The sequence below is a fragment of the Physella acuta genome, unplaced genomic scaffold, assembly GCF_028476545.2.
Source record: "Physella acuta isolate Inbredline_101_S28 unplaced genomic scaffold, ASM2847654v3 ptg000339l, whole genome shotgun sequence".
In the NCBI taxonomy this organism is placed as follows: domain Eukaryota; kingdom Metazoa; phylum Mollusca; class Gastropoda; family Physidae; genus Physella; species Physella acuta.
Window position 1 is genome coordinate 440,702 of NW_026731858.1, and position 22,947 is coordinate 463,648.

General features: G+C 33.3%; 1 protein-coding gene across 1 annotated transcript; it reads right to left on the bottom strand.

Annotated features, from left to right (window-relative positions):
* Positions 1-1,249: 1,249 nt before the first annotated feature.
* Positions 1,250-11,154, bottom strand: LOC131941002 (phospholipase DDHD2). The gene is made up of 21 exons (XM_059299966.1): positions 11,001-11,154; positions 9,965-10,231; positions 9,493-9,849; positions 9,154-9,347; positions 8,855-8,998; positions 8,511-8,528; positions 7,400-7,463; positions 7,110-7,199; positions 6,642-6,783; positions 6,187-6,289; positions 5,916-6,021; positions 5,681-5,769; positions 5,223-5,390; positions 4,948-5,043; positions 4,607-4,716; positions 4,303-4,510; positions 3,961-3,972; positions 3,756-3,849; positions 3,362-3,565; positions 2,992-3,130; positions 1,250-2,631 (listed from the first exon to the last, which is right to left on the bottom strand). The coding sequence occupies exons 1-21, from the start codon at positions 11,140-11,142 to the stop codon at positions 2,130-2,132; spliced, it is 3,249 nt and encodes a 1,082-aa protein (XP_059155949.1). The 5' UTR covers positions 11,143-11,154; the 3' UTR covers positions 1,250-2,129.
* Between the last annotated feature and the right edge of the window lie 11,793 nt (positions 11,155-22,947).

The following is a 22,947-nucleotide window of genomic DNA, read 5'->3' on the forward strand; positions in this document are numbered from 1 at the left end:
CTATTTTTAAAATTTCGAATAAATGTAACTTGCATATAAACTTATACATATGTCGATTTATATATACACAATATAGGCCTTTACTTTATAGATCTTGATTATTTTTAATAATTTAATAATAATGTCCAAATATAGTATATACTATAGGCTATAGGCCTACTTAGATCTGTATTACTGTAATACACAAGTCATAACAGTAACTAGAAACTAGAAAGTAACCACTTATTATTGTTATTTGAACACTCAGTTTTAATTTTAAACTAATTTTCTAAGGCTTTAATTTCTACTTCACTGGTTGACCTTTCTAAGCTTTGTGATAATATATCAGGCCTATTTGTTTTTGGACTGTTTAGAGTAGTTTAGACATTTAACTGGAATAAGAGACTGAGAAATAAATAAGACAACACATTTTTGTTCATAAATTCTTATATTCTATTTATTTTCCGATATTTCCAAGAAAAATGCAACATTGTGCTCAATATCTATCTTTAATAACAGACTTTTCAAAATTTTACCTTAATGAGAGTATTAGAAATTAGTTTGAAACAATTTTCCGAGTTTTAATCAATCACAAAAAATGTATACCACTACCAATGAGAATCACAGACAGAAAAAAGACAAAACATTGCATTCATCCATTAAATAAATACAAATTTAACATGACATGTTAATAAGATAAAGAGATATAATTGATCTTGTTTTATTAATTATATCTCAACAGTTTCATGTCTGACTTATGTGGTTATATAAATATGTCATTAAAAAATCAGATCATGATATAGTCTCATGTTGAAAACTAATTATAAATCGGCTCGCTTTTTTTTTAAAGAAAAAGATTTAAAATTATAGAAAAATTACATTGCTTTAAATTCCCTACCAATATAAAACAAATAGTACAGGAAGACTAGACTGTGGATAGTTTATAAAAGTGTAATATTCTATTTTCCTATAGATCTAGTTTATAAGATTATCTATACATCCAAATACAGTAGGTTCAAATTGAGGCAATATTTGATAATTATAAATTATTCAAACTGATATCACAATTGATGTGAAGTACTTTGCATTAGCTTTATCTCATTTTTGTTATACAACAGATTCAATTCTAAAAAACGAGCAATGAAGTATTTTAAAGTTTGGAAAATTTTAAGTAAAACAAAAAAAAAATTATTTTTATTCATTAAGAAATAAACCTAGCCCAGAACTACAACACTACTAAGAAAGGTATGAAATTGAACTAGACTTTCAAAAAAAAACAATAACTGACTAGAACTTAAATTTATTACATAGATCTTGAGTCTTCTGCCTAAAATAATTCTTTAAAAGGGGTTACTATTACACAATAATTTAAACACAAAAATGTTTGTTTTCAAAATTAAAAAAGGGTTTGTCCATTTATATACAAATAAAATGAAAATGATCACACTATCAAGAAATATTTTTTTTATACATTTTTGAGTTGACGAATTGTTCTCAGAGTTCTATATTATTACACCACTGTTACAATAAACAGAAAAAAAAATCCAGTTGGTGAAAATTCTCAACTTGAGTTCCAACATAAATAAAATTTTGTGAACTGCTAAAGTAGTGTGATTTTTAAACAAGTTTTGTATTTACATGTAAATAAAAGTATCTTTATAACCTTACTCTGAAAGTGTTTAATATGGAGCTTTTTTCTGTTTGTTTAAACCACACACCACATACCATTATGCCACACATTTTTACCAACTTTAACTTCATAACTTATTGCAATTCTTATAATCATGTTAAACTGAATTATTTTCACATTTACAGCTCAATAATAAAAATAGTTTCCTGCAATTAATTGACTGTAAATATAAGCTAAAACAGAACATATTGCATGTTTGGTGTTCCCAAACAAATTTATAGCTTTTAACTATTCAACATAGATGGGCTCCTTCATTTGTAAATTAATAATAACATATTACATTTGTGATCATTAATTTCAGTAACAATAAAAAAAATATAGTAGGCCTACACAGTTGGTCTAATTAGCAAAAGAATTTTTAACTGAACAAGCTACTAAATGGTTTTTTGAATGCTTGGTGTGTTATTTCTAGTCAGGCTGTGAGATAATTTCTATTTTAAAAACATTAAGGAGAAAGCAATCATGTTTGTGCTCTACGATAGCCCCCTGCTATAGCTGGGCCCATGGGTGGCAAAGATGGTGCAGCTGGTTGGTTAGCGGGAAGGTTTGAAAAATCTGGGGGTACATATGGGGATTTTCTCACCCCAGGAGAAGGATATGTAGGCATGCCCTGGGAACCAAACATTGGTGGAGGTGGCCCAAAATTTGACTGTGTGGGTGGAAGTGGCCCAAAACTTGATTGAGTGGGTGGAGATGGTCCGTAGTTTGATTGTGTGGGTGGAGTTATAAAGGGCACTGCCTGGGGGCTTTGAATGTTTGAGGTCGGGGGTGAAAAAGCTGGTGCTGGCTGGTAGAGACTAGTGGGTGCCTGGTAGTTGTTGGTCGATGGGAGTGTTGGTGTGTGACGCGGTGGCAGAGATGTCTCACGAGATTTTCCACCATCTGCGCCGGGCATTGTAGGTCTGAATCCCAGTGGGGAATAAATTTCTTTTAACAGAAGTAAAGCAGTATCCTCAGATTCCCTGCAAAAAAAATAAATTTAAATCTCTTTATAAAGTTTTTCAAAAGTATTTTACTTAGTTATAAGTTATAAAACAAGAGGTTATAAGAATTTATGACTGCTATATATACCATGACTAAATTTCACAAAGAAACACAGTCTGCCATATTCTAAAGATCAAAAGCTAAAATCTCGGTGTATACAGTATATTTCTATTTTATTAATCTATTACGCTTATCTGCTTCACAATTATTCCACATATTTATCAAGAAAGTATAGATCTATACTTTACTTTAAGGATGATTATTGATACTATAATTAAGACTAATTTCATATAAAAGTATATCTCTTATCAAAAAAGGCAATGGGGATTTGAACTTACCAATAGCAAGAATGAGAGGCAAGAGCAAATAAATAATCATTGAAGCTCTCTAAAGGTCCTTCTTGTAGAACATAGTCAACTCTTTGGCCTTCATTAAGTTGCCCAATGTGAATTTCTTCTTCAGCCATAGATGAAACAGCTAGAACAAAAACAATCGTCTCCATAAAAATCACACAAATGAAAAAAACAGATTACTTATTTGAAAATTTAATACTGGCCATATCAACAGCAATTAATTTCAAAAAGTAAACTGCTTAAATTAATGTGAAAATCTAAGAAAAACTATATTCCCCAAAAAAAACTTTATTTTTAAGTTGATACGTTTTCTTTTTAAAAACAGAAATAAGGTGTATAAAAAAACTATACATACATGCTCTATCATCCTCAGCCTGTTGTTGGGCTATGTGTGACATCATCTGATCCATTTCTGACTGAACTTCTTTTTCCATAGACTTGGATGCATCAGTTTTGTGTGCACGAGCGAAATCATTGATTGTGTTCCATGTACTCTTGAAGGAATCTATTATCTTTTGTTTTATGTCCGTTCCATACCTTGTCACAGCTTCCTTAAATTCTGAGATTAAGATTTTATGGACAAGACACTTATTATCTTTAAACAAATATTTCATAACAAAAAAAATAATTATAACCCTACTGATCTATTTAGTATTTGTTTTTAAGCATATTTTTTTAATCCAGTTACAATGTTTAGTGACGTCAAAATTTACTTTTTAGCTACCAAATAAAATTTCAAACATACAAACCTAAATGCAATCGCTTTCTACCCTTGTAGTGTGGTACTAAAACTGGCTTTATTGTAGCAGTATTGGACCTAATTAAAGGCTCAAGTCTGTAGGCCTAGGAAATGTTTTTTTTAATTAGTTTTCATGGTGGATTAATCAAAGATTTTGAGTAGCAATAAAAATATTTATGTTACACTGAAATTGAAATGCAAAAAAAAGTACTTACCATGGGATCAAACTGCAAATAGATTACAAAAATAAAATAAATGAAAACTGTGTAGAAATCTTTTTTTTAAAATCAACATCTTACAATTATTATAAAATTGTGTACAGACCAGTGAAGTCTTGTAATTAAAAGTGATGAAATAACCTATAGTTCAATATAAAACACTTCCTTCAAGAAGATTTTTATATAATCATTAAATCTTTATTAGGAAATTTTATCAGTAATTATAAATATTATAGTTAAAACTTGATGTTATCAGTTTTCTACTAAAAGCTAAACAGAAAGATCTAAGTGCTGTTTAGATATGGCATAGACAAGTGTAGTATTATCAAATAAACTTACAGGATGGAAAATATTATACACTCTTGGACATGTTGGCAACTGAAAGAACTCTCCGAGATCTTGAACACCCCTCAGAGATAGATAGACAGCTATAGGAGATCCTAGAGCAAACAGAGCACTAGGTGTGAAGTCCAACTGTGGGTATGAGACTTTCAACTGCCCCGCTCCACTCTGCCCCTGTATGTACTTGGCCACAATCTCTTTATCTCTAATAGGATTTAGAACATAACATATTTTACAATTTTCATCTAGTTATTTTATTATCAAAATACCTGTAGCAACAGATTATAAAATAAAAACTTACTGGGCAAGAATTTTTGATTGATTAGAAGCAGCTGCTAGGTTGGCAAGTTTTTGAGCCTTCTCAATTTCCTCCCTAATTTTCTTTTCAGCTTGTTCTTTTTCTTTTAAATCCTTTAGACCAATATCAAAATCATATTAATAGATACAAAATATGTGCATAACTCTGTTTCACATCACAATTCAATTTAATTTTATTAGGTATTAGAGCACACATGCTAATTATGCTAATAAAACAAGATTTTAAAAAGACAGAAAATGTAAATAACCTTCATTAAAGAGGTTATATAATAGTTATATAATAATATTATACTCTATACAAAAAGTAATAATAACAATTTTTACCTTCTTTTCTTTTTCATCTTTCAAATATCCCAAAAGCTTCTTTCTAGGTCCTAAAGGAAGACCAATGTCTTTCAGATCTTGTTCAGTGCACATAATCTAAATAGATTTTAATTCTTTCTGATACGAAACTCAACAAGTTATTAATCTGGAATTTATCTTACAGAAAACTAACTAAAATTAGCGTGATTTACAAAAATTCAAGGCATAGAAATAGTTCAGGATCATTTAGTACTTAAGATGTGTTATTTTATAAAACAAATATAAGTTAGACTTACTAAAGACTCAACATCCATCTGTTCAGCATGAAACAAATCTGCCTTGTCTTGTAAGCCCACCTTTGACAGGAGTGACTCAAGGCTTATCACTTCATTACTTTCTGCCTCATCACTTGGTGACAAATCCTCTTTGCCATTCACTTCTTGGGCTGAATCTATTGGAGTGGACTAATGATGAAAAAAATAGGTGGGCATAAACAATTTTTTTTTAAAAATGGACTTTCAAGTTAAAATCTTATTCTGTTACGCTGTATTAAGATGTCAGGAAATTTAAAACTGTTTTAAAAAACAGAACTAAGTGGATACCAATCTGAATGTGTATATTCATTATTAGTATGTATACTTGATAAATAATAAATGACCCTGCATTTTAATACCCAAAATGTATCATTTATTGCTACATTATTTGAGTATGATTTAACAAGAACATCATTGATATAAAAAAAGCTTTGACTAACCTGTGTTAGGGCATTAGGCTCTACACTGTTTGACAGTACATCTCCAGGCTGTCTTTGGTTTAACAGCAGATCAAACAAGATTACAGAACCTATGATAAAGTGAGAAAAATAAAATGAAACTAGTTTTTTTTAAGTTCTGAAATTGTAGGTCAATCATGGTATCTTACATTTATTAAAAGTGTTTATGTTAATTAAGTAAGATAAATAAAACTTGTGAAAGATGTTAATACATTACCAAGACTGTGTCCTGCTACTGATACATCTCCACTAAAAGATGTATTTCTCTCCAAAAATATCTGGAACATTCTGTTCATCTCAATACCCACAGCTTCACAGATTTTCTGATGGTAAAATAATGTGTGGTTAAATATTGTCCTAACTCCATCTGACAATCACTACCCTTTGTTTGTACAAATATATATAAACTATAAAACCAAATGTAAATGGAAACTAAAGAAACCTAATTAAAAGTCAAACTATTCTATTCCTTACGATTATGCTGTTACCTGGCAAAACAAAGGACTTGTGTAAAACATGGTGTCCACTAAGGTGTTGTTGATAAAGTGTCGCAACTTTGAGGTGCTTGGTAATGTAACACTGCTAATTTTGCTGTAAGAATTTTTAAAAGCAAAGATATTTTTAACAGCAGTTAATTTATAACAAATTTCAGTTAGTTTAACACCAAAAAAAGTTAGCCATTTCCAAGCTCTAAACTTTAAAGCTAGTTGTTTTTTGTAGCTAAGTAGATATTAATATAATATTACTAAGAATAAAGGAAAATACAATACAATACAAAATAGACTATATGATAGTTGTCGTGTTTTTAAATTTAATTTTCAAACTTAATACTATCTAACAAACAAAATTGTAATTTGGCTTAAAAAACTTTCAAATAGTTGAGTAAGGTTTTGAGGGCTTATCAAGGGCTTTTAATTTTTAAACAGTAAAAAATGAGACCTACTCTTTAGGGGCTGAAGCACCATCTTGGAAAGCCTGTGTCCAGACAATGGGGAGAAACTCCACCCTGTTGATTGACTGAGACTGAAAGGCTTGAGTGAAGTGGGACTGTACAAGGGACAATGATATGCTGCGGAAACCATCCACTGGGGAGGGGAGACAATCATGAAAACAATATTCATAGTGAATAAACAAATTTATATTACCTTGAAACTCAAATAGCAAATATAGCAAAGAATGACTTGATGGTGATAAAGTTATTAAAATAATTAACTTTTTCTAACTCAATTTATTGATCTGCTACTTTCCAGAACCCCCCCCACCCAGTTGCACCTTTTTAATCCCAGTAAAATAAAACAATAATTTCAATGCCTCAAAGAAAATCTACGTTACATCAACTTAATTTCAAATTTGAAACAGTGTGGGGGGGGGGGGGGGATAAATTATGCAGCAATATGAATTCTTAACTAACCTAATGCCTCCACTGAGCTCCCTTTTTTGCTGGACATATCCTCAATACCAGGAACAAAAAACACAAGATGATCCACTTCTTTTCTTTCTCCTATATGAACAAAGATACAAATGAATATTATTTTCCCCAATATGAAGCTGATGTTGAATTATTTGAACTTTAGAGACAACTTTGTGTGGGTAAATTTTTTTTAAAAGATTATTAAAGCAAAAAAAAAAAACAGCATTTGCACAAATTAGTCTTAGGAGAATGTATTATTATATAAATAACGAAAAAAAATGTTCTATTACCGTATTCAATTGTGGCAAAATCATCAACACCCCTTTTCACCACTCTTGGTCTCATTTGATCTCCCTTGGAAAGATAAAATATATAAACATTTTAAACAGACACACTAAAAATCCATCATGCTATACTTATTTTTACAACTTTAACAGTAGAATGTTTATCACACTAAATAAGATAGAAACACAAATGTTTTTTACAATTTTTAAGCTCACTTAAAATTAAGTGAAATACACAGCTGTCCAAAATAAAATAAAACTACTTAGCAGATAATAACTAAAGATTTAACTTTTTATTAATATTTCAACTGTTAATAAGAAACTTCAAAAATGTTTACTGAAATTAAGAAACAACTGATTAGTAAAAAATTTACTTTAAAAAATTAGTTTATTGTTTATTACAACAATGAAAAAATCAACTAACATTTTTAAACTATTTTTCCTGATAAATTTGAATAAATTAAGTAAAGTACATTCCAGAAATATTATTTATTTATATACAGAATAAGCGATTGTAGTTGCAAAAAAAATATATAATATGATTTTTCACATTTAAATACAGTTTGTGCATCATAAGATCTGGGTTTGTAAAAATAAACTTCATGCTACAAATACCCTAAAATGTTCACTCTTTGGATCATTATGATGCATTAAACCAGGGGTCTCCAAACTACGGCCCGCGGGAGGAATGCGGCCCGCGAGGTCCTCTCATCCGGCCCGCGGATATCTTTTTGTCCGCGGAAAAAACGTTTGTTAGTGATGGCTGAGGAACTTTGCCCAGAAAAATCAAAGACATGCCTGGAAGAAACTGGCCCCCGAAATAAAAATTGATAGATGATGCGGCCCTCGGACTGAAAAGTTTGGAGACCCCTGCATTAAACAAACACAATAGATTTTGTAGATATTTTGTAACACAATGAATTTTATGTTAAATGTTTAAAGCACAGTACAGCCAAAAGAAGCATGCTAAAACAACATTCATTACTACTAAAAAGGTATTTCAGATTTTTTTTTTAAAGTAAAAAAGAAAACTTTTTTTTACAAAGCTCTATATACATTTATCAATGGTTGAGTGAAAAAAAGGCCAGACAATTTTGTATACTAGATTAACACTCACCGTTAGTGAATAAACATTCTAATTGACAAAGTGAAAAGGAATCAAAAGATAAGTCAGCTTGAAGTTAAAATAAATCTTTGAACTAAATACTATTGTTGAGATTTATTTTTAAAAAAACTACATTCCTTTTCATTTAGTGCTTTTCAGCTTCTAGAAATATTCCTGCGAAGCAATCAATGTTTCACCAAATATGCAGCACACTATTGACTATACTTCTCATGCATTTAAGTTAGAAAGGCTAAGTTATTATTTTCTAGCTTCAAAAATTGTAGTATTTACAGAACACTGCTGTTTAAAGTACAAAGCTAAGTAAAAGAACAATGGGAAAGGGAGACAAGACCTACCTGCACATTTCCCCATTCATCAGGGGCAGAAGAAGCTGGGAACTGAACAATAACATTAGCATTGTGCATCACAATCACAACATTTCCTGGAAATTCCAGCCTGCGGTGCCAGCCATTGGTCTCCATTGCTTTTTTATATTCATTCTATAGAAAAACAAAAGATTACAACAAATAAATTTAATTTAAATCCAAGCAAAATTTCCTAGAAATTTTTTTACTTGCACCAACTATTTTATAATTATTTTAAACCTATTTCAATACTTGTTTATTTCTCCTTTAAATCAGGTTTTATAAATTACCTCCAATTTGAAAGCAAATTCTTCATCATAAGGAATATATCTATTATCTCCTTCTCTTTTATAAAACCATGAGCACCTCCTAACTGGAACAGGTTCACCCACCCAATAAACTGGTGTGCGCCTTCGCTGAGCAACATTGACATCATAGCGACCACCATTTGTGTTTACAATATGGTTGGAAGACTCTTGCAAGCCTACAAAACACAGAAGTTACAATAAATACTGTATTTTGACTACTATGAAAAAGTATAATTGACTTAAAAACAATAACAAATAAAATTTTATAATTATATTAATTATATTAATATTTAAAGCTATTAATATAAATAATAATATTACATGCGTTAAAGGCCAACTCTAGCTGTGTACTGTCCACCACAGAAAATGGTCTCCAAATCTCCATGCCGTCCTGATTCTGCTGATAGCACCAATGGTGCCTGACAGGTTGATAGTACAACCCTCCAGTGTACTGTCCAGCAGCATCCTGCCCAGCTGGAGAACTATAGCCAGAGGGTGGCCCAGAAGGAGGGCTGTTCATAGAATGATTGTGAGGAGGGAAAGAATTAGATGGGGATGTCATGGGAGGCAGCATAGCAGAAGGGGGCTGTGGTGTGGGCTGGGTAAGGGGAGAGAAGCTTGTTGGTGGTTGAGCATATTGAGGACGGCCACCCTGATGTCTGTAAATGTTGCCAGTATCTGTAATATTTAAAGAAAAACGTTAAATACATTTTACACCTCAGCCAATTTAAGTATTTGTTATTGCTATCATAAATATAATGAACATTAAAAATGTAAAATAAACCTGACATACTTGAGTTAGCTGGTAAAACAGGTGGTGTAGCTATCGTTGCCGCAGACGTTAACGGTGATTGATTAGATGAAGGTGGCGTTGCACTCCTAGATATAACATTTGCGGGAGAAAATGTAGATGCTATTGAAGGGGGCGGAGCTGCATGTCCTATCTGTGAAAATGGGTCATGTCCACTACTTGTTGTTGACTGGAAATAGTTAGGTATCCCAGGCTTTGTTTGAGGACCTGATGATTGTCCTACAAAACTGTCTGCTTCAGCTTCTTCTTCTGTGAAAAAACAACTGACTTGAATATAGCCTATATCAATGACCATATACACTTTTTACAAATACATTACAAGAGATTATTTAGGCCTAGATCTATACGTTTCACTTTTCTTTATTTTATACTTTTGTAGGCCTAGGCCTAATTAAGGTTTATTAATAAGTAGCCTAAAGTAATGTAAAAAATTAGATCTCTCTGTTACAAATATAGATCTATCAGTTCAGTTGTTTGTAGATCTAGTTTTTAAAAAGCAGATGGTTTTTAAGATAAATTTAGGCTGAGTCTTTATCATTTCATACTTAGAAATAGAATTTTGATCTAGATCTAGATAATTGTTTTTGGATAAATTTAATTTGGAGAATGCCACTTTAAAATGTGTGAGATTTTGTAATCATAGAACATTTTAGGACGTATTGTATTGAATTGATTAATCACTGGGTACCCTTAATCATCACATAATGATTGAATCTACAAAGTTAAACTACTTGAATCTAGAAAATTAAAATACTCATAGAGTAGATCTAGGCCTGGCGCCGGCGGCCTAGATGCTAACAATTAGTTAGGCCCTAACTAACAAAATTCCATCAGAAATGAGTTTAAGATGAAATTAATAAATTAAATTTTAAATAGGCTACCTATTCAGTTTAGATTTTAGGCCTAGGCTAGTTGTTTTTATTTTTATTTTTATAATTTTTATTTTAGACTTTCAACTTCAGAACAGGGCGGACAGAGGACCGATTGGACAAAGTAATATTTTACAAGTCATACTGACCGGGATCTATCATAGTGGGAACTGACTGAACAACAGGCATAAAAATATTGGACTGATCAGGTGGATTAAGCGTCAACCCGCCCCCAGCTGGCATTAGCAGCAAAGGAGGAGGGGTGCTTTCTTTCTTAGTTCTGTCCGACATTTTGGAAAACACGTATAGAAGGAAATTGTTTTAACTTCCGGTACATGACTTTAAAAAATAATATCGCGTTTACAATAACCGTCCCATTTTAATAAAACGTTAATAGGCCTAGCTATTAGTCAATAAAACCGAAATTATCGCATTGGATTAAACGAATTTTTAATAAATATGAGATTAAAAACAACCAACAATTAAATAAGCATTAAGTGAAGGGGTTCAGCTAATAACTAGTGGTTAGTCTTACATCTAAACCCCACTGAAATAATGTTTGACCAGAGGCGTAGCGACCTATTCCGGCGCCGGGAGCGAATTTTTTTCCTCCTCAACCCCTATTTATAAATAGTTAATCACGTTGACTAAAAAAAAGCGCCCCTTCTCAACAGTTTTTATTTTAGTGTCACACAATAGATGCAGAAAACGTTTATATTAGTCCGTAAAGCCATATGCAGTCTATTGTTTTTAAAACTTCGACTGTAATACAGGGGCGGAACTACAGTGCCGCCAGACCCCGCATTGCGGGGGGGCCCGGGACGTTTAGGGGCCCGCAGCCGACCATAATCCATTTTTTTACAGTTAAAAAAAAATAATCTTCTTTCATTTTTGACTTCATGGTTGTTTTGTAAAAAGAATACTGCAGCTGCGGTTGGATTATCTTTATTCTATAGACACCATCTCAAGTCCCATTTCTCCTACAATCAAACACACGCTGTTGTCGGCAAAATTCTTTTGAAAATAGACCCATCGCGTGAAAGATACGCAATTGTTGAAACCACTTCCATGACTTGTTTCCCTTTTTTAAATAGTCAAATATGTGTGCTCTTAAGCACCTTTTAATAAATTTGCACTAAACAAATTAAAAAGCAATTACTTCTCTTAATTATTATTTTTTTTAAAAATACATAATAAAGAATAACAAAGCATAAAAGGAAATGCATTTAAAGCTAATAATATAATTAAAAAAAACATAAAAATAAACATAAGGCGAGAAACCATTACACATACACAGCTTTCATGCTTTATATTATTTCGACCGTCTTACTCATGGAGGCATCATAGCAAACAATAAAACATGTTAAAACAGAGATTTCAAAACAGACTAATAGCAGTCACACAAATGAGCTGTTGTAACTTGTTTTTACTTTTTAATAAAAACTAAGTATTTTTAGTGATTTTAATTTTTAAATTTTCGAACAAGCCCAAAATGAGAATTCTGTGTTGGTATTTTCGTATATATATATATATATATATATATATATATATATATATATATATATATATATATATATATATATATATATATATATATATATATATATATATATATATGTATATGTATATATATATATATATATATATATATATATATATATATATATATATATATATATATATATATATATATATATATATATATATATATATATATATGTATTATACATATATGGGGCCCAAAAAATTTCTTTGCGGGGTGGCCCTTTTTTTCTAGTTCCGCCACTGCTGTAATACTACCAGATTGGGCATTTTTTTTTTTCTACCCCGTTTGGCGCCACACCATGGTCGGCGCAAGGGGTGGGGGGACGCCCCACCCGCCCTCCCCTAGCTACACCTCTCGTTAAAACATGGAGCTTAACAGGTCTATGCTGATTCGTCGCCACTCTCCTCCCATTGATCCTAGAGTTTCTTTCAGATATCTCTTTGGGGGACTTTGCCCCACCCCCGCCGAAGCACGCCTAACACACCCCTCCCGAACAAAATAGAATTTAAATATAAAATCACTCATTGAGTAAATTTTCATGACATTGTCACAAAGTAGGGTATTTATTACATAAAAATGTAAACATACCAATTGAGAACAACAACCGCCTTTCTTAACGTAAGAGCTTAACGAAGTTACCAATACCTGTCCACCAAGACCGATCACCCAGACATTTACATAAAACATAAATAAAGTGTCTTGTTTAAGGAATGCATTGAATGTCATTTTTTTTCCATGCGCCTAGCGGAGCGACAGACAAACAAACAAAAGCGCTTGTCTTTGTCATAAAGCCATCTCACTTGCGATCGTTACAACCCCTTTAAATATAAGTATTTAAAATTCCTCAAATCTTCAGGCATGAACCGTCACGAACCACTCATCTGTATAGATCAGTGGTTCTTAACATGGGTACGATCAAACCCCAGGGGCTCAGTGAGTCAGTATCAAATGTTTCGGCGGAGGTCAAGACACACACCCGACTTGTCATATGATTCACGATCGTGTTTTGTCTGCGCGAACGATAGAACTAAAAGAAGTGTTCGATGAATGCGTAAATGAAACTGATGAGATTTGGTACTGTAATAGATTGAAATAATTGTGAGGTCAAGGGAACTCACTCTCTGTATTAGTATTATATTTATATTGTTATCTTGAGTGATGTCCCTTACATGTTGTTATCTATAAATAGTTCTCTCTCGCCACCTGCTTTCTCTCTCTTCGCATCATGGCGTCTGTACATAATAAAGGCTGTTAACAACCAACGCGGCTTCTCGTCAGTCATTACAATCCACCTCATTTGGCGACGAAGGATAAACATCTACTAGAAAGAGCACCTACTTACGCAAAAAAGAGGTTTGCTAGAGCTTATTAGCTAATTATTTCTAGAATTATGGCGCTGTATGGCCAAATAAAAGAATTTGATGCGAATGATGAAATCATTCAAGATTACCTAGAGAGGTTAAGCTTTTACCTAGAAGCTAACGACGTGACGATAGAAGCCAAAAAGAGAGCTGTTTTGTTAACAGTCATAGGGCCTCAACAATTTAGGCTACTAAAGGACTTATGCGCACCAGCTAGTCTAACTACCAAGAGCTTTAACGAGCTGAGCAAATTGCTAACAGACCACCATGCGCCTGTACCATCAAAGTTTCTATGTCGAGCTAGATTTGACAGTAGGACTCGTCAACCAAACGAGTCAATATCAGAATATGTTGCTGCTTTACGTCATTTAAGTAGATTCTGTGAATTCGGAGACACGCTGTCTGACAGAATATTTGAAAAGTTTGTGACAGGTGTAAACAGTCCTGATATTCAAAGAAAGTTGCTGCTCGAGTCAGATCTAACATTAGAAAAAGCAATACAACTTGCAACTTCATTCCAGCAGTCATCAGATGCGGCGAAATCTCTTACGCCTTCAGGGATCCATGCAGTAAACAGCAGGTTAGTCAATAAACATCAACCCCAACAGAGCATTCCAACTTATGCTAAACAGCCTGCTCGTTCAAATCCTAGATCTAAATCTAGTAATAATTATCAAAAATGTCATCGATGCAAAGGTCCCCATGCATCTCATCGATGCAAGTTCAAGTCTGCAACTTGTTATAAGTGCAGTAAGCAAGGTCACATTGCCAAGGCCTGCTTTGCAAAGTCTTCGTCTGTTGCTAAATCTAGCCAGTCAAGACAGTACCGCAACCAAAGGCAGCACTATGTTAACTCTCACCAAGACTACCTAACCCAACCAATGAACCACTCTACCTGTGAAAATGCTCAAACTGATTTGCAGCCGGATTTCAACCTGTTCTCTGTTAAATCAATAAGTCATGCTCCCATCAATGTACAAGTTTATATCAACGGTAAGAGCATCAGCGTCCAACTTGACACTGGAGCATCTCTAACAGTCATAACAAAGAAAGATTTTGACGCTGTCACAGGAGGATCAGTGCCTCTACAGCCATGCCACAAGTGTCTAACAACATACACTGGTGACAATGTTCCGGTAATAGGAGAGTGTATGGTTCATGTAAGTTATAATGGTCAAAGTGTTAAACTTCCTCTTCTTGTGGTTGAAGGAAATGGACCGCCATTACTAGGTAGGAACTGGTTAAGTGATCTTAAGTTAAATTGGGAGAGTATTTGTTCATTGAAGAATGTAAAAGAATCTAGTCTTACTTCACTAGATAAAGTTATATCTGAAAATAAATGTGTTTTTGGTAATTCAGGTTTACTAAATGATAGAACAGTGAAGTTAAGCATTAAAGACACAAATCCAAGATACTGCAAAGCTAGAGTTCCACCTTATGCAATGAGGAATAAAATTGAAAATGAGCTAAGTAGATTGGAATCTAATGGCATTATAAAGAAGGTAGACTATTCCGATTGGGCGACACCCATTGTGCCAGTGTTAAAGAAGGATGGTTCTATAAGAATTTGTGGAGATTATAAAACTACACTGAATAAGCAAATAGAGCTAAATAGGTACCCTATACCTAACATTGAGGGAATTTCTTTGAATTTGGCAGGAGGAGACAAATTCACTGAATTAGACTTTAGTCATGCTTACACTCAACTAGAACTGCATCCAGATTCAAAAGTCTATACGACAATAAACACACATAAAGGACTCTACCAATATGAAAGACTATGTTTTGGCATATCATCTAGCCCTGGAATTTTCCAAGCTGTCATGGACAGTATTTTTAAGGACATTCCAAATGTTTGTGTGTACTTTGACAATGTGTACATAACTGGTAAGAATGACACTGAACATCTTAAAACACTTGATAAAGTATTAAAAATTGTTGGTGAAAAAGGTTTAAAGATAAACAAAGATAAATGTCAATTCATGTTGACAGAAATTAGTTTTCTTGGTTATATATTGAGCAAGCAAGGCATCAGACCTCAACCTGAGAAAACAAAAGCCATTAAGGAAGCACCCAAACCTGAAAATACCCAACAACTAAGAGCTTTTTTGGGCTTGATAAATTATTATGCAAAGTTCATAGGAAATCTGTCTGGTAAACTATCACCACTGTACAAGCTGCTACAGAAAAATGCAACTTGGCACTGGGGTAAACAACAAGATACTGCTTTTAATACAGCAAAAGAGGCTTTGTCTTCTGACACCTTACTAACTCACTATGACCCAGGGAAAAGACTTATATTAACATGTGATGCTTCACCAGATGGTGTAGGAGCAGTCTTGTCCCACATGGATGAGAAGGGTGACAGACCCATTGCTTTTGCCAGTAGATCTTTGAACCAGGCTGAGAAAAATTATTCTCAGTTAGATAGGGAAGGCTTAGGCATCATTTTTGGTGTTAAGAAATTTCATAAGTTTCTGTTTGGTAGGAAGTTCACCATCTTTACAGATCATAAACCATTGCTAGGTTTATTTGGAGAAAACAAAACCCTACCTGAGCATGCCTCACCAAGAATTCAAAGATGGGCTATCACACTAACTGCATACAATTATGAATTGAAATACAAACCTGGATCTGAGAATAGTGCAGATAGTCTAAGTAGATTACCTTTAAAAAAACCAAAGCCTGAGCTATGTACCAGAAGATGTATTTGTTCTCTTCACTATCATGGATAACTCCAATATAAATGTGAATGATATTAAAAGAGAAACACAAAAAGATGAGTGCTTAATAAAAGTATATGAGTACTGTAAGAATGGTTGGCCTGAAGAGTCAGTGAATGATGACTTAAAGCCATATAAAATAAGAAATAAAAACCTTTGTGAAGATAATATAAAAGATGGAGAAGATGCAGTCCATTATCAGTCAGAGTTGCCTAAACAAAGTATTTGTAACTTCATAAATGATTATGGTGTTATGGCAATTTCAAATGTTTTAAAGAGAATACATTAGTAAGAAGGAATGTGATCATCAAACAACTTTGCTAACATCATTAGCACTTACAGAAACTAAAAGAAACTAAAAGGGTAACATCAAAAGAAAAAAAAGATTTTTGCCATTTAATACACCCATTTCAAATACTGGATCACAGTTGCAAAGTGATATGGTCCAGAATATTACTCATAAACAGTATTTTTGGTTACCAAAAAAGCACTATCAGGTTACCTGAGGAAATTGATCAATCAAAGAAATCTATGTCAGTCAAGGATCTGAATAACAGCATAATACTTTCAGATGCCAATTCAAAAATAGTTCCATTAAATCATGACAAACATTCATTGAAAGAGAATTTGGTGTTAATAAGAATGTGTATCTAAGAAATCATGGGAGAAAGGAAAAATGGATACCAGGTCAAATTGTTCAATGTACAGGACCTGTGTCTTATAAAGTTAAAAATAACTTGTGCAGATAATAAGTGTGAATCTGTCAATCCCACTAAAGCTGAACAGTTCACACCAACTCAATTTGTTCCACAACCAAGTTCTGTTGATATGAGTGAACCAAGTTGTCTAGAGTCAGAAAATGTAAATTCTGGAGTTAATGATTTAAATCCTAGACCTCCTGAGATAGAGAATCCAAATGGTCAGAATCTTGAGTCACCAAATCAAAAGCCACTGAGAAGGTCAGGCAGGACAATCAAAGTCCCAAATAAGTTAGACCTATGATTCTAAAGGTCAAAAGGACTTTGACATTATTGTTTTGTATTTTGATTATGTTGTAGCATATTGTGCATTGTTTGTAAGGATGTAATCTACCATAGTGTTCATGTTACAATATAATTGGTGATTTTAGGATACTATCAATTGTTCTATTGAGAGATGTGTTATTGTGTTCTAAGGGTAAAGGGATGTAATAGATTGAAATAATTGTGAGGTCAAGGGAACTCACTCTCTGTATTAGTATTATATTTATATTGTTATCTTGAGTGATGTCCCTTACATGTTGTTATCTATAAATAGTTCTCTCTCGCCACCTGCTTTCTCTCTCTTCGCATCATGGCGTCTGTACATAATAAAGGCTGTTAACAACCAACGCGGCTTCTCGTCAGTCATTACAATCCACCTCAGGTACCTCCAAAAAAGGTTGAGAACCACTAATAAAAATTTATTCTCTCCAGTTATTACAATTAAAGTGTATAATTTGTCATGACTGATTTGAGTTGTTTCTGGGTTTTTTAAATGTTGGTTAATTTTCTACTGTCCTTGGGTTCTATAGCTCGGTACCTGCTGGAGAAAATAAGTAACTAACTTGTGTGTACCCGGTACACAACCTAGTGTCATCTTCACTTGCTTTCACAGTTTGGGCTAGAAACTCATAGGCAACTTGCTAGCCAATATAATTGGAACATCTTTATAAGATAGTTAATCTAGGATCACAGTAGGTGTATCTTAGAAATGTTCTGTTGGTGTATCTTTAACATGTTCGAGGTGTATGTTCAACATGTTCTAGGTGTATGTTCACGTGTTCTATGTGTATGTTCAACATGTTCTAGGTGTATGTTTAACATGTTCTGTAGGTGTATCTTTAACATGTTCTAGGTGTATGTTTAACATGTTCTGTAGGTGTATGTTCAACATGTTCTAGGTGTTTGTTCAACATGCTCTAGGTGTATGTTCAACATGTTCTAGGTGTATGTTTAACATGTTCTGTAGGTGTATCTTTAACATGTTCTAGGTGTATGTTCAACATGTTCTGTAGGTGTATGTTCAACATGTTCTGTGGGTGTATGTTTAACATGTTCTATGTGTATGTTTAACATGTTCTGTAGGTGTATGTTTAACATGTTCTGTAGGTGTATGTTCAACATGTTCTAGGTGTATGTTTAACATGTTCTGTAGGTGTATCTTTAACATGTTCTGTAGGTGTATCTTTAACATGCTCTGTAGGTGTATGTTTAACATGTTCTGTAGGTGTATGTTTAACATGTTCTGTAGGTGTATCTTTAACATGTTCTGTAGGTGTATGTTTAACATGTTCTAGGTGTATCTTTAACGTGTTCTGTAGGTGTATGTTTAACATGTTCTGTAGGTGTACGTTCAACATGTTCTAGGTGTATGTTCAACATGTTCTATGTGTATGTTTAACATGTTCTGTAGGTGTATGTTTAACATGTTCTAGGTGTATGTTTAACATGCTCTGTAGGTGTATGTTCAACATGTTCTAGGTGTATGTTTAACATGTTCTGTAGGTGTATCTTTAACATGTTCTGTAGGTGTATCTTTAACATGCTCTGTAGGTGTATGTTTAACATGTACTGTAGGTGTATGTTTAACATGTTCTGTAGGTGTATCTTTAACATGTTCTGTAGGTGTATGTTTAACATGTTCTAGGTGTATCTTTAACGTGTTCTGTAGGTGTATGTTTAACATGTTCTGTAGGTGTACGTTCAACATGTTCTGGGTGTATGTTCAACATGTTCTAGGTGTATGTTCAACATGTTCTGTAGGTGTAACTTTAACATGTTCTGTAGGTGTATGTTCAACATGTTCTAGGTGTATCTTTAATGTGTTCTGTAGGTGTATGTTTAACATGTTCTGTAAGTGTATGTTTAACATGTTCTGTAGGTGTATGTTTAACATGTTCTGTAGATGTATGTTTAACATGTTCTATGTGTATGTTTAACATGTTCTAGGTGTATGTTCAACATGTTCTAGGTGTATGTTCAACATGTTCTATGTGTATGTTTAACATGTTCTAGGTGTATGTCCAACATGTTCTAGGTGCATGTTTAACATGTTCTGTAGGTGTATCTTTAACATGTTCTGTAGGTGTATGTTCAACATGTTCTAGGTGTATGTTTAACATCCTCTGTAGGTGTATGTTTAACATGTTCTGTAGGTGTTTGTTTAACATGTTCTGTAGGTTTATCTTTAACATGTTCTGTAGGTGTATGTTTAACATGTTCTGTAGGTGTATCTTTAACATGTTCTGTAGGTGTATCTTAGAAATGTTCTGTTGGTGTATCTTTAACATGTTCTAGGTGTATGTTCATCATGTTCTGTAGGTGTATGTTCAACATGTTCTAGGTGTATGTTCAACATGTTCTAGGTGTATGTTCAACATGTTCTGTAGGTTTATCTTTAACATGTTCTGTAGGTGTATGTTCAACATGTTCTAGGTGTATCTTTAATGTGTTCTGTAGGTGTATGTTTAACATGTTCTGTAGGTGTATGTTTAACATGCTATGTAGGTGTAAGTTTAACATGTTCTGTAGGTGTATGTTTAACATGTTCTATGTGTATGTTTAACATGTTCTAGGTGTATGTTCAACATGTTCTAGGTGTATGTTCAACATGTTGTATGTGTATGTTTAACATGTTCTAGGTGTATGTCCAACATGTTCTAGGTGTATCTTTAACATGTTCTGTAGGTGTATGTTCAACATGTTCTTGGTGTATGTTTAACATGTTCTAGGTGTATGTCCAACATGTTCTAGGTGTATCTTTAACATGTTCTGTAGGTGTATGTTCTACATGTTCTAGGTATATGTTTAACATGTTCTAGGTGTATGTCCAACATGTTCTAGGTGTATCTTTAACATGTTCTGTAGGTGTATGTTCAACATGTTCTAGGTGTATGTTCAACATGTTCTGTAGGTGTATGTTTAACATGTTCTGTAGGTGTATCTTTAACATGTTCTGTAGGTGTATCTTAGAAATGTTCTGTTGGTGTATCTTTAACATGTTCTATGTGTATGTTTAACATGTTCTAGGTGTATGTTCAACATGTTCTAGGTGTATGTTCAACATGTTCTATGTGTATGTTTAACATGTTCTAGGTGTATGTCCAACATGTTCTAGGTGCATGTTTAACATGTTCTGTAGGTGTATCTTTAACATGTTCTGTAGGTGTATGTTCAACATGTTCTAGGTGTATGTTTAACATCCTCTGTAGGTGTATGTTTAACATGTTCTGTAGGTGTTTGTTTAACATGTTCTGTAGGTTTATCTTTAACATGTTCTGTAGGTGTATGTTTAACATGTTCTGTAGGTGTATCTTTAACATGTTCTGTAGGTGTATCTTAGAAATGTTCTGTTGGTGTATCTTTAACATGTTCTAGGTGTATGTTCATCATGTTCTGTAGGTGTATGTTCAACATGTTCTAGGTGTATGTTCAACATGTTCTAGGTGTATGTTCAACATGTTCTGTAGGTTTATCTTTAACATGTTCTGTAGGTGTATGTTCAACATGTTCTAGGTGTATCTTTAATGTGTTCTGTAGGTGTATGTTTAACATGTTCTGTAGGTGTATGTTTAACATGCTATGTAGGTGTAAGTTTAACATGTTCTGTAGGTGTATGTTTAACATGTTCTATGTGTATGTTTAACATGTTCTAGGTGTATGTTCAACATGTTCTAGGTGTATGTTCAACATGTTGTATGTGTATGTTTAACATGTTCTAGGTGTATGTCCAACATGTTCTAGGTGTATCTTTAACATGTTCTGTAGGTGTATGTCCAACATGTTCTAGGTGCATGTTTAACATGTTCTGTAGGTGTATCTTTAACATGTTCTGTAGGTGTATGTTCAACATGTTCTAGGTGTATGTTTAACATCCTCTGTAGGTGTATGTTTAACATGTTCTGTAGGTGTTTGTTTAACATGTTCTGTAGGTTTATCTTTAACATGTTCTGTAGGTGTATGTTTAACATGTTCTGTAGGTGTATCTTTAACATGTTCTGTAGGTGTATCTTAGAAATGTTCTGTTGGTGTATCTTTAACATGTTCTAGGTGTATGTTCATCATGTTCTGTAGGTGTATGTTCAACATGTTCTAGGTGTATGTTCAACATGTTCTAGGTGTATGTTCAACATGTTCTGTAGGTTTATCTTTAACATGTTCTGTAGGTGTATGTTCAACATGTTCTAGGTGTATCTTTAATGTGTTCTGTAGGTGTATGTTTAACATGTTCTGTAGGTGTATGTTTAACATGCTATGTAGGTGTAAGTTTAACATGTTCTGTAGGTGTATGTTTAACATGTTCTATGTGTATGTTTAACATGTTCTAGGTGTATGTTCAACATGTTCTAGGTGTATGTTCAACATGTTGTATGTGTATGTTTAACATGTTCTAGGTGTATGTCCAACATGTTCTAGGTGTATCTTTAACATGTTCTGTAGGTGTATGTTCAACATGTTCTTGGTGTATGTTTAACATGTTCTAGGTGTATGTCCAACATGTTCTAGGTGTATCTTTAACATGTTCTGTAGGTGTATGTTCTACATGTTCTAGGTATATGTTTAACATGTTCTAGGTGTATGTCCAACATGTTCTAGGTGTATCTTTAACATGTTCTGTAGGTGTATGTTCAACATGTTCTAGGTGTATGTTCAACATGTTCTGTAGGTGTATGTTTAACATGTTCTGTAGGTGTATCTTTAACATGTTCTAGGTGTATGTTCAACATGTTCTGTAGGTGTATCTTTAACATGTTCTAGGTGTATGTTCAACATGTTCTGTAGGTGTATATTCAACATGTTCTGTAGGTGTATGTTTAACATGTTCTAGGTGTATGTTCAACGTGTTCTAGGTGTATGTTCAACATGTTATGTAGGTGTATGTTTAACATGTTTAGTAGGTGTATGTTCAACATGTTCTGTAGGTGTATCTTTAACATGTTCTGTAGGTGTATGTTCAACATGTTCTAAGTGTATGTTCAACATGTTTTAGGTGTATGTTTAGCATGTTCTAGGTGTATATTTAACATGTTTTGTTGGTGTATGTTTATCATGTTCTGTAGGTGTATGTTCATCATGTTCTATGTGTATGTTCAACATGTTCTAGGTGTATGTTCAACATGTTCTAGGTGTATGTTTAACATGTTCTAGGTGTATCTTAGAAATGTTCTGTTGGTGTATCTTTAACATGTTCTAGGTGTATGTTCATCATGTTCTGTAGCTGTACGTTCAACATGTTCTAGGTGTATGTTTAACATGTTCTAGGTGTATGTTCAACATGTTCTAGGTGTATGTTTAACATGTTCTAGGTGTATCTTAGAAATGTTCTGTTGGTGTATCTTTAACATGTTCTAGGTGTATGTTCATCATGTTCTGTAGCTGTACGTTCAACATGTTCTAGGTGTATGTTCAACATGTTCTAGGTGTATGTTTAACATGTTCTGTAGGTG

Excerpts from the sequence above, each read along its gene's own strand:
- LOC131941002 (XM_059299966.1), bottom strand. The coding sequence starts at position 11,142 with ATGTCGGACAGAACTAAGAAAGAAAGCACCCCTCCTCCTTTGCTGCTA. Across the intron at positions 9,850-9,964 it reads TGTTTTACCAGCTAACTCAA|ATACTGGCAACATTTACAGA; the intron begins GTATGTCAGGTT and ends TAAATATTACAG. Across the intron at positions 5,391-5,680 it reads AGCCTAATGCCCTAACACAG|TCCACTCCAATAGATTCAGC; the intron begins GTTAGTCAAAGC and ends TTTCATCATTAG.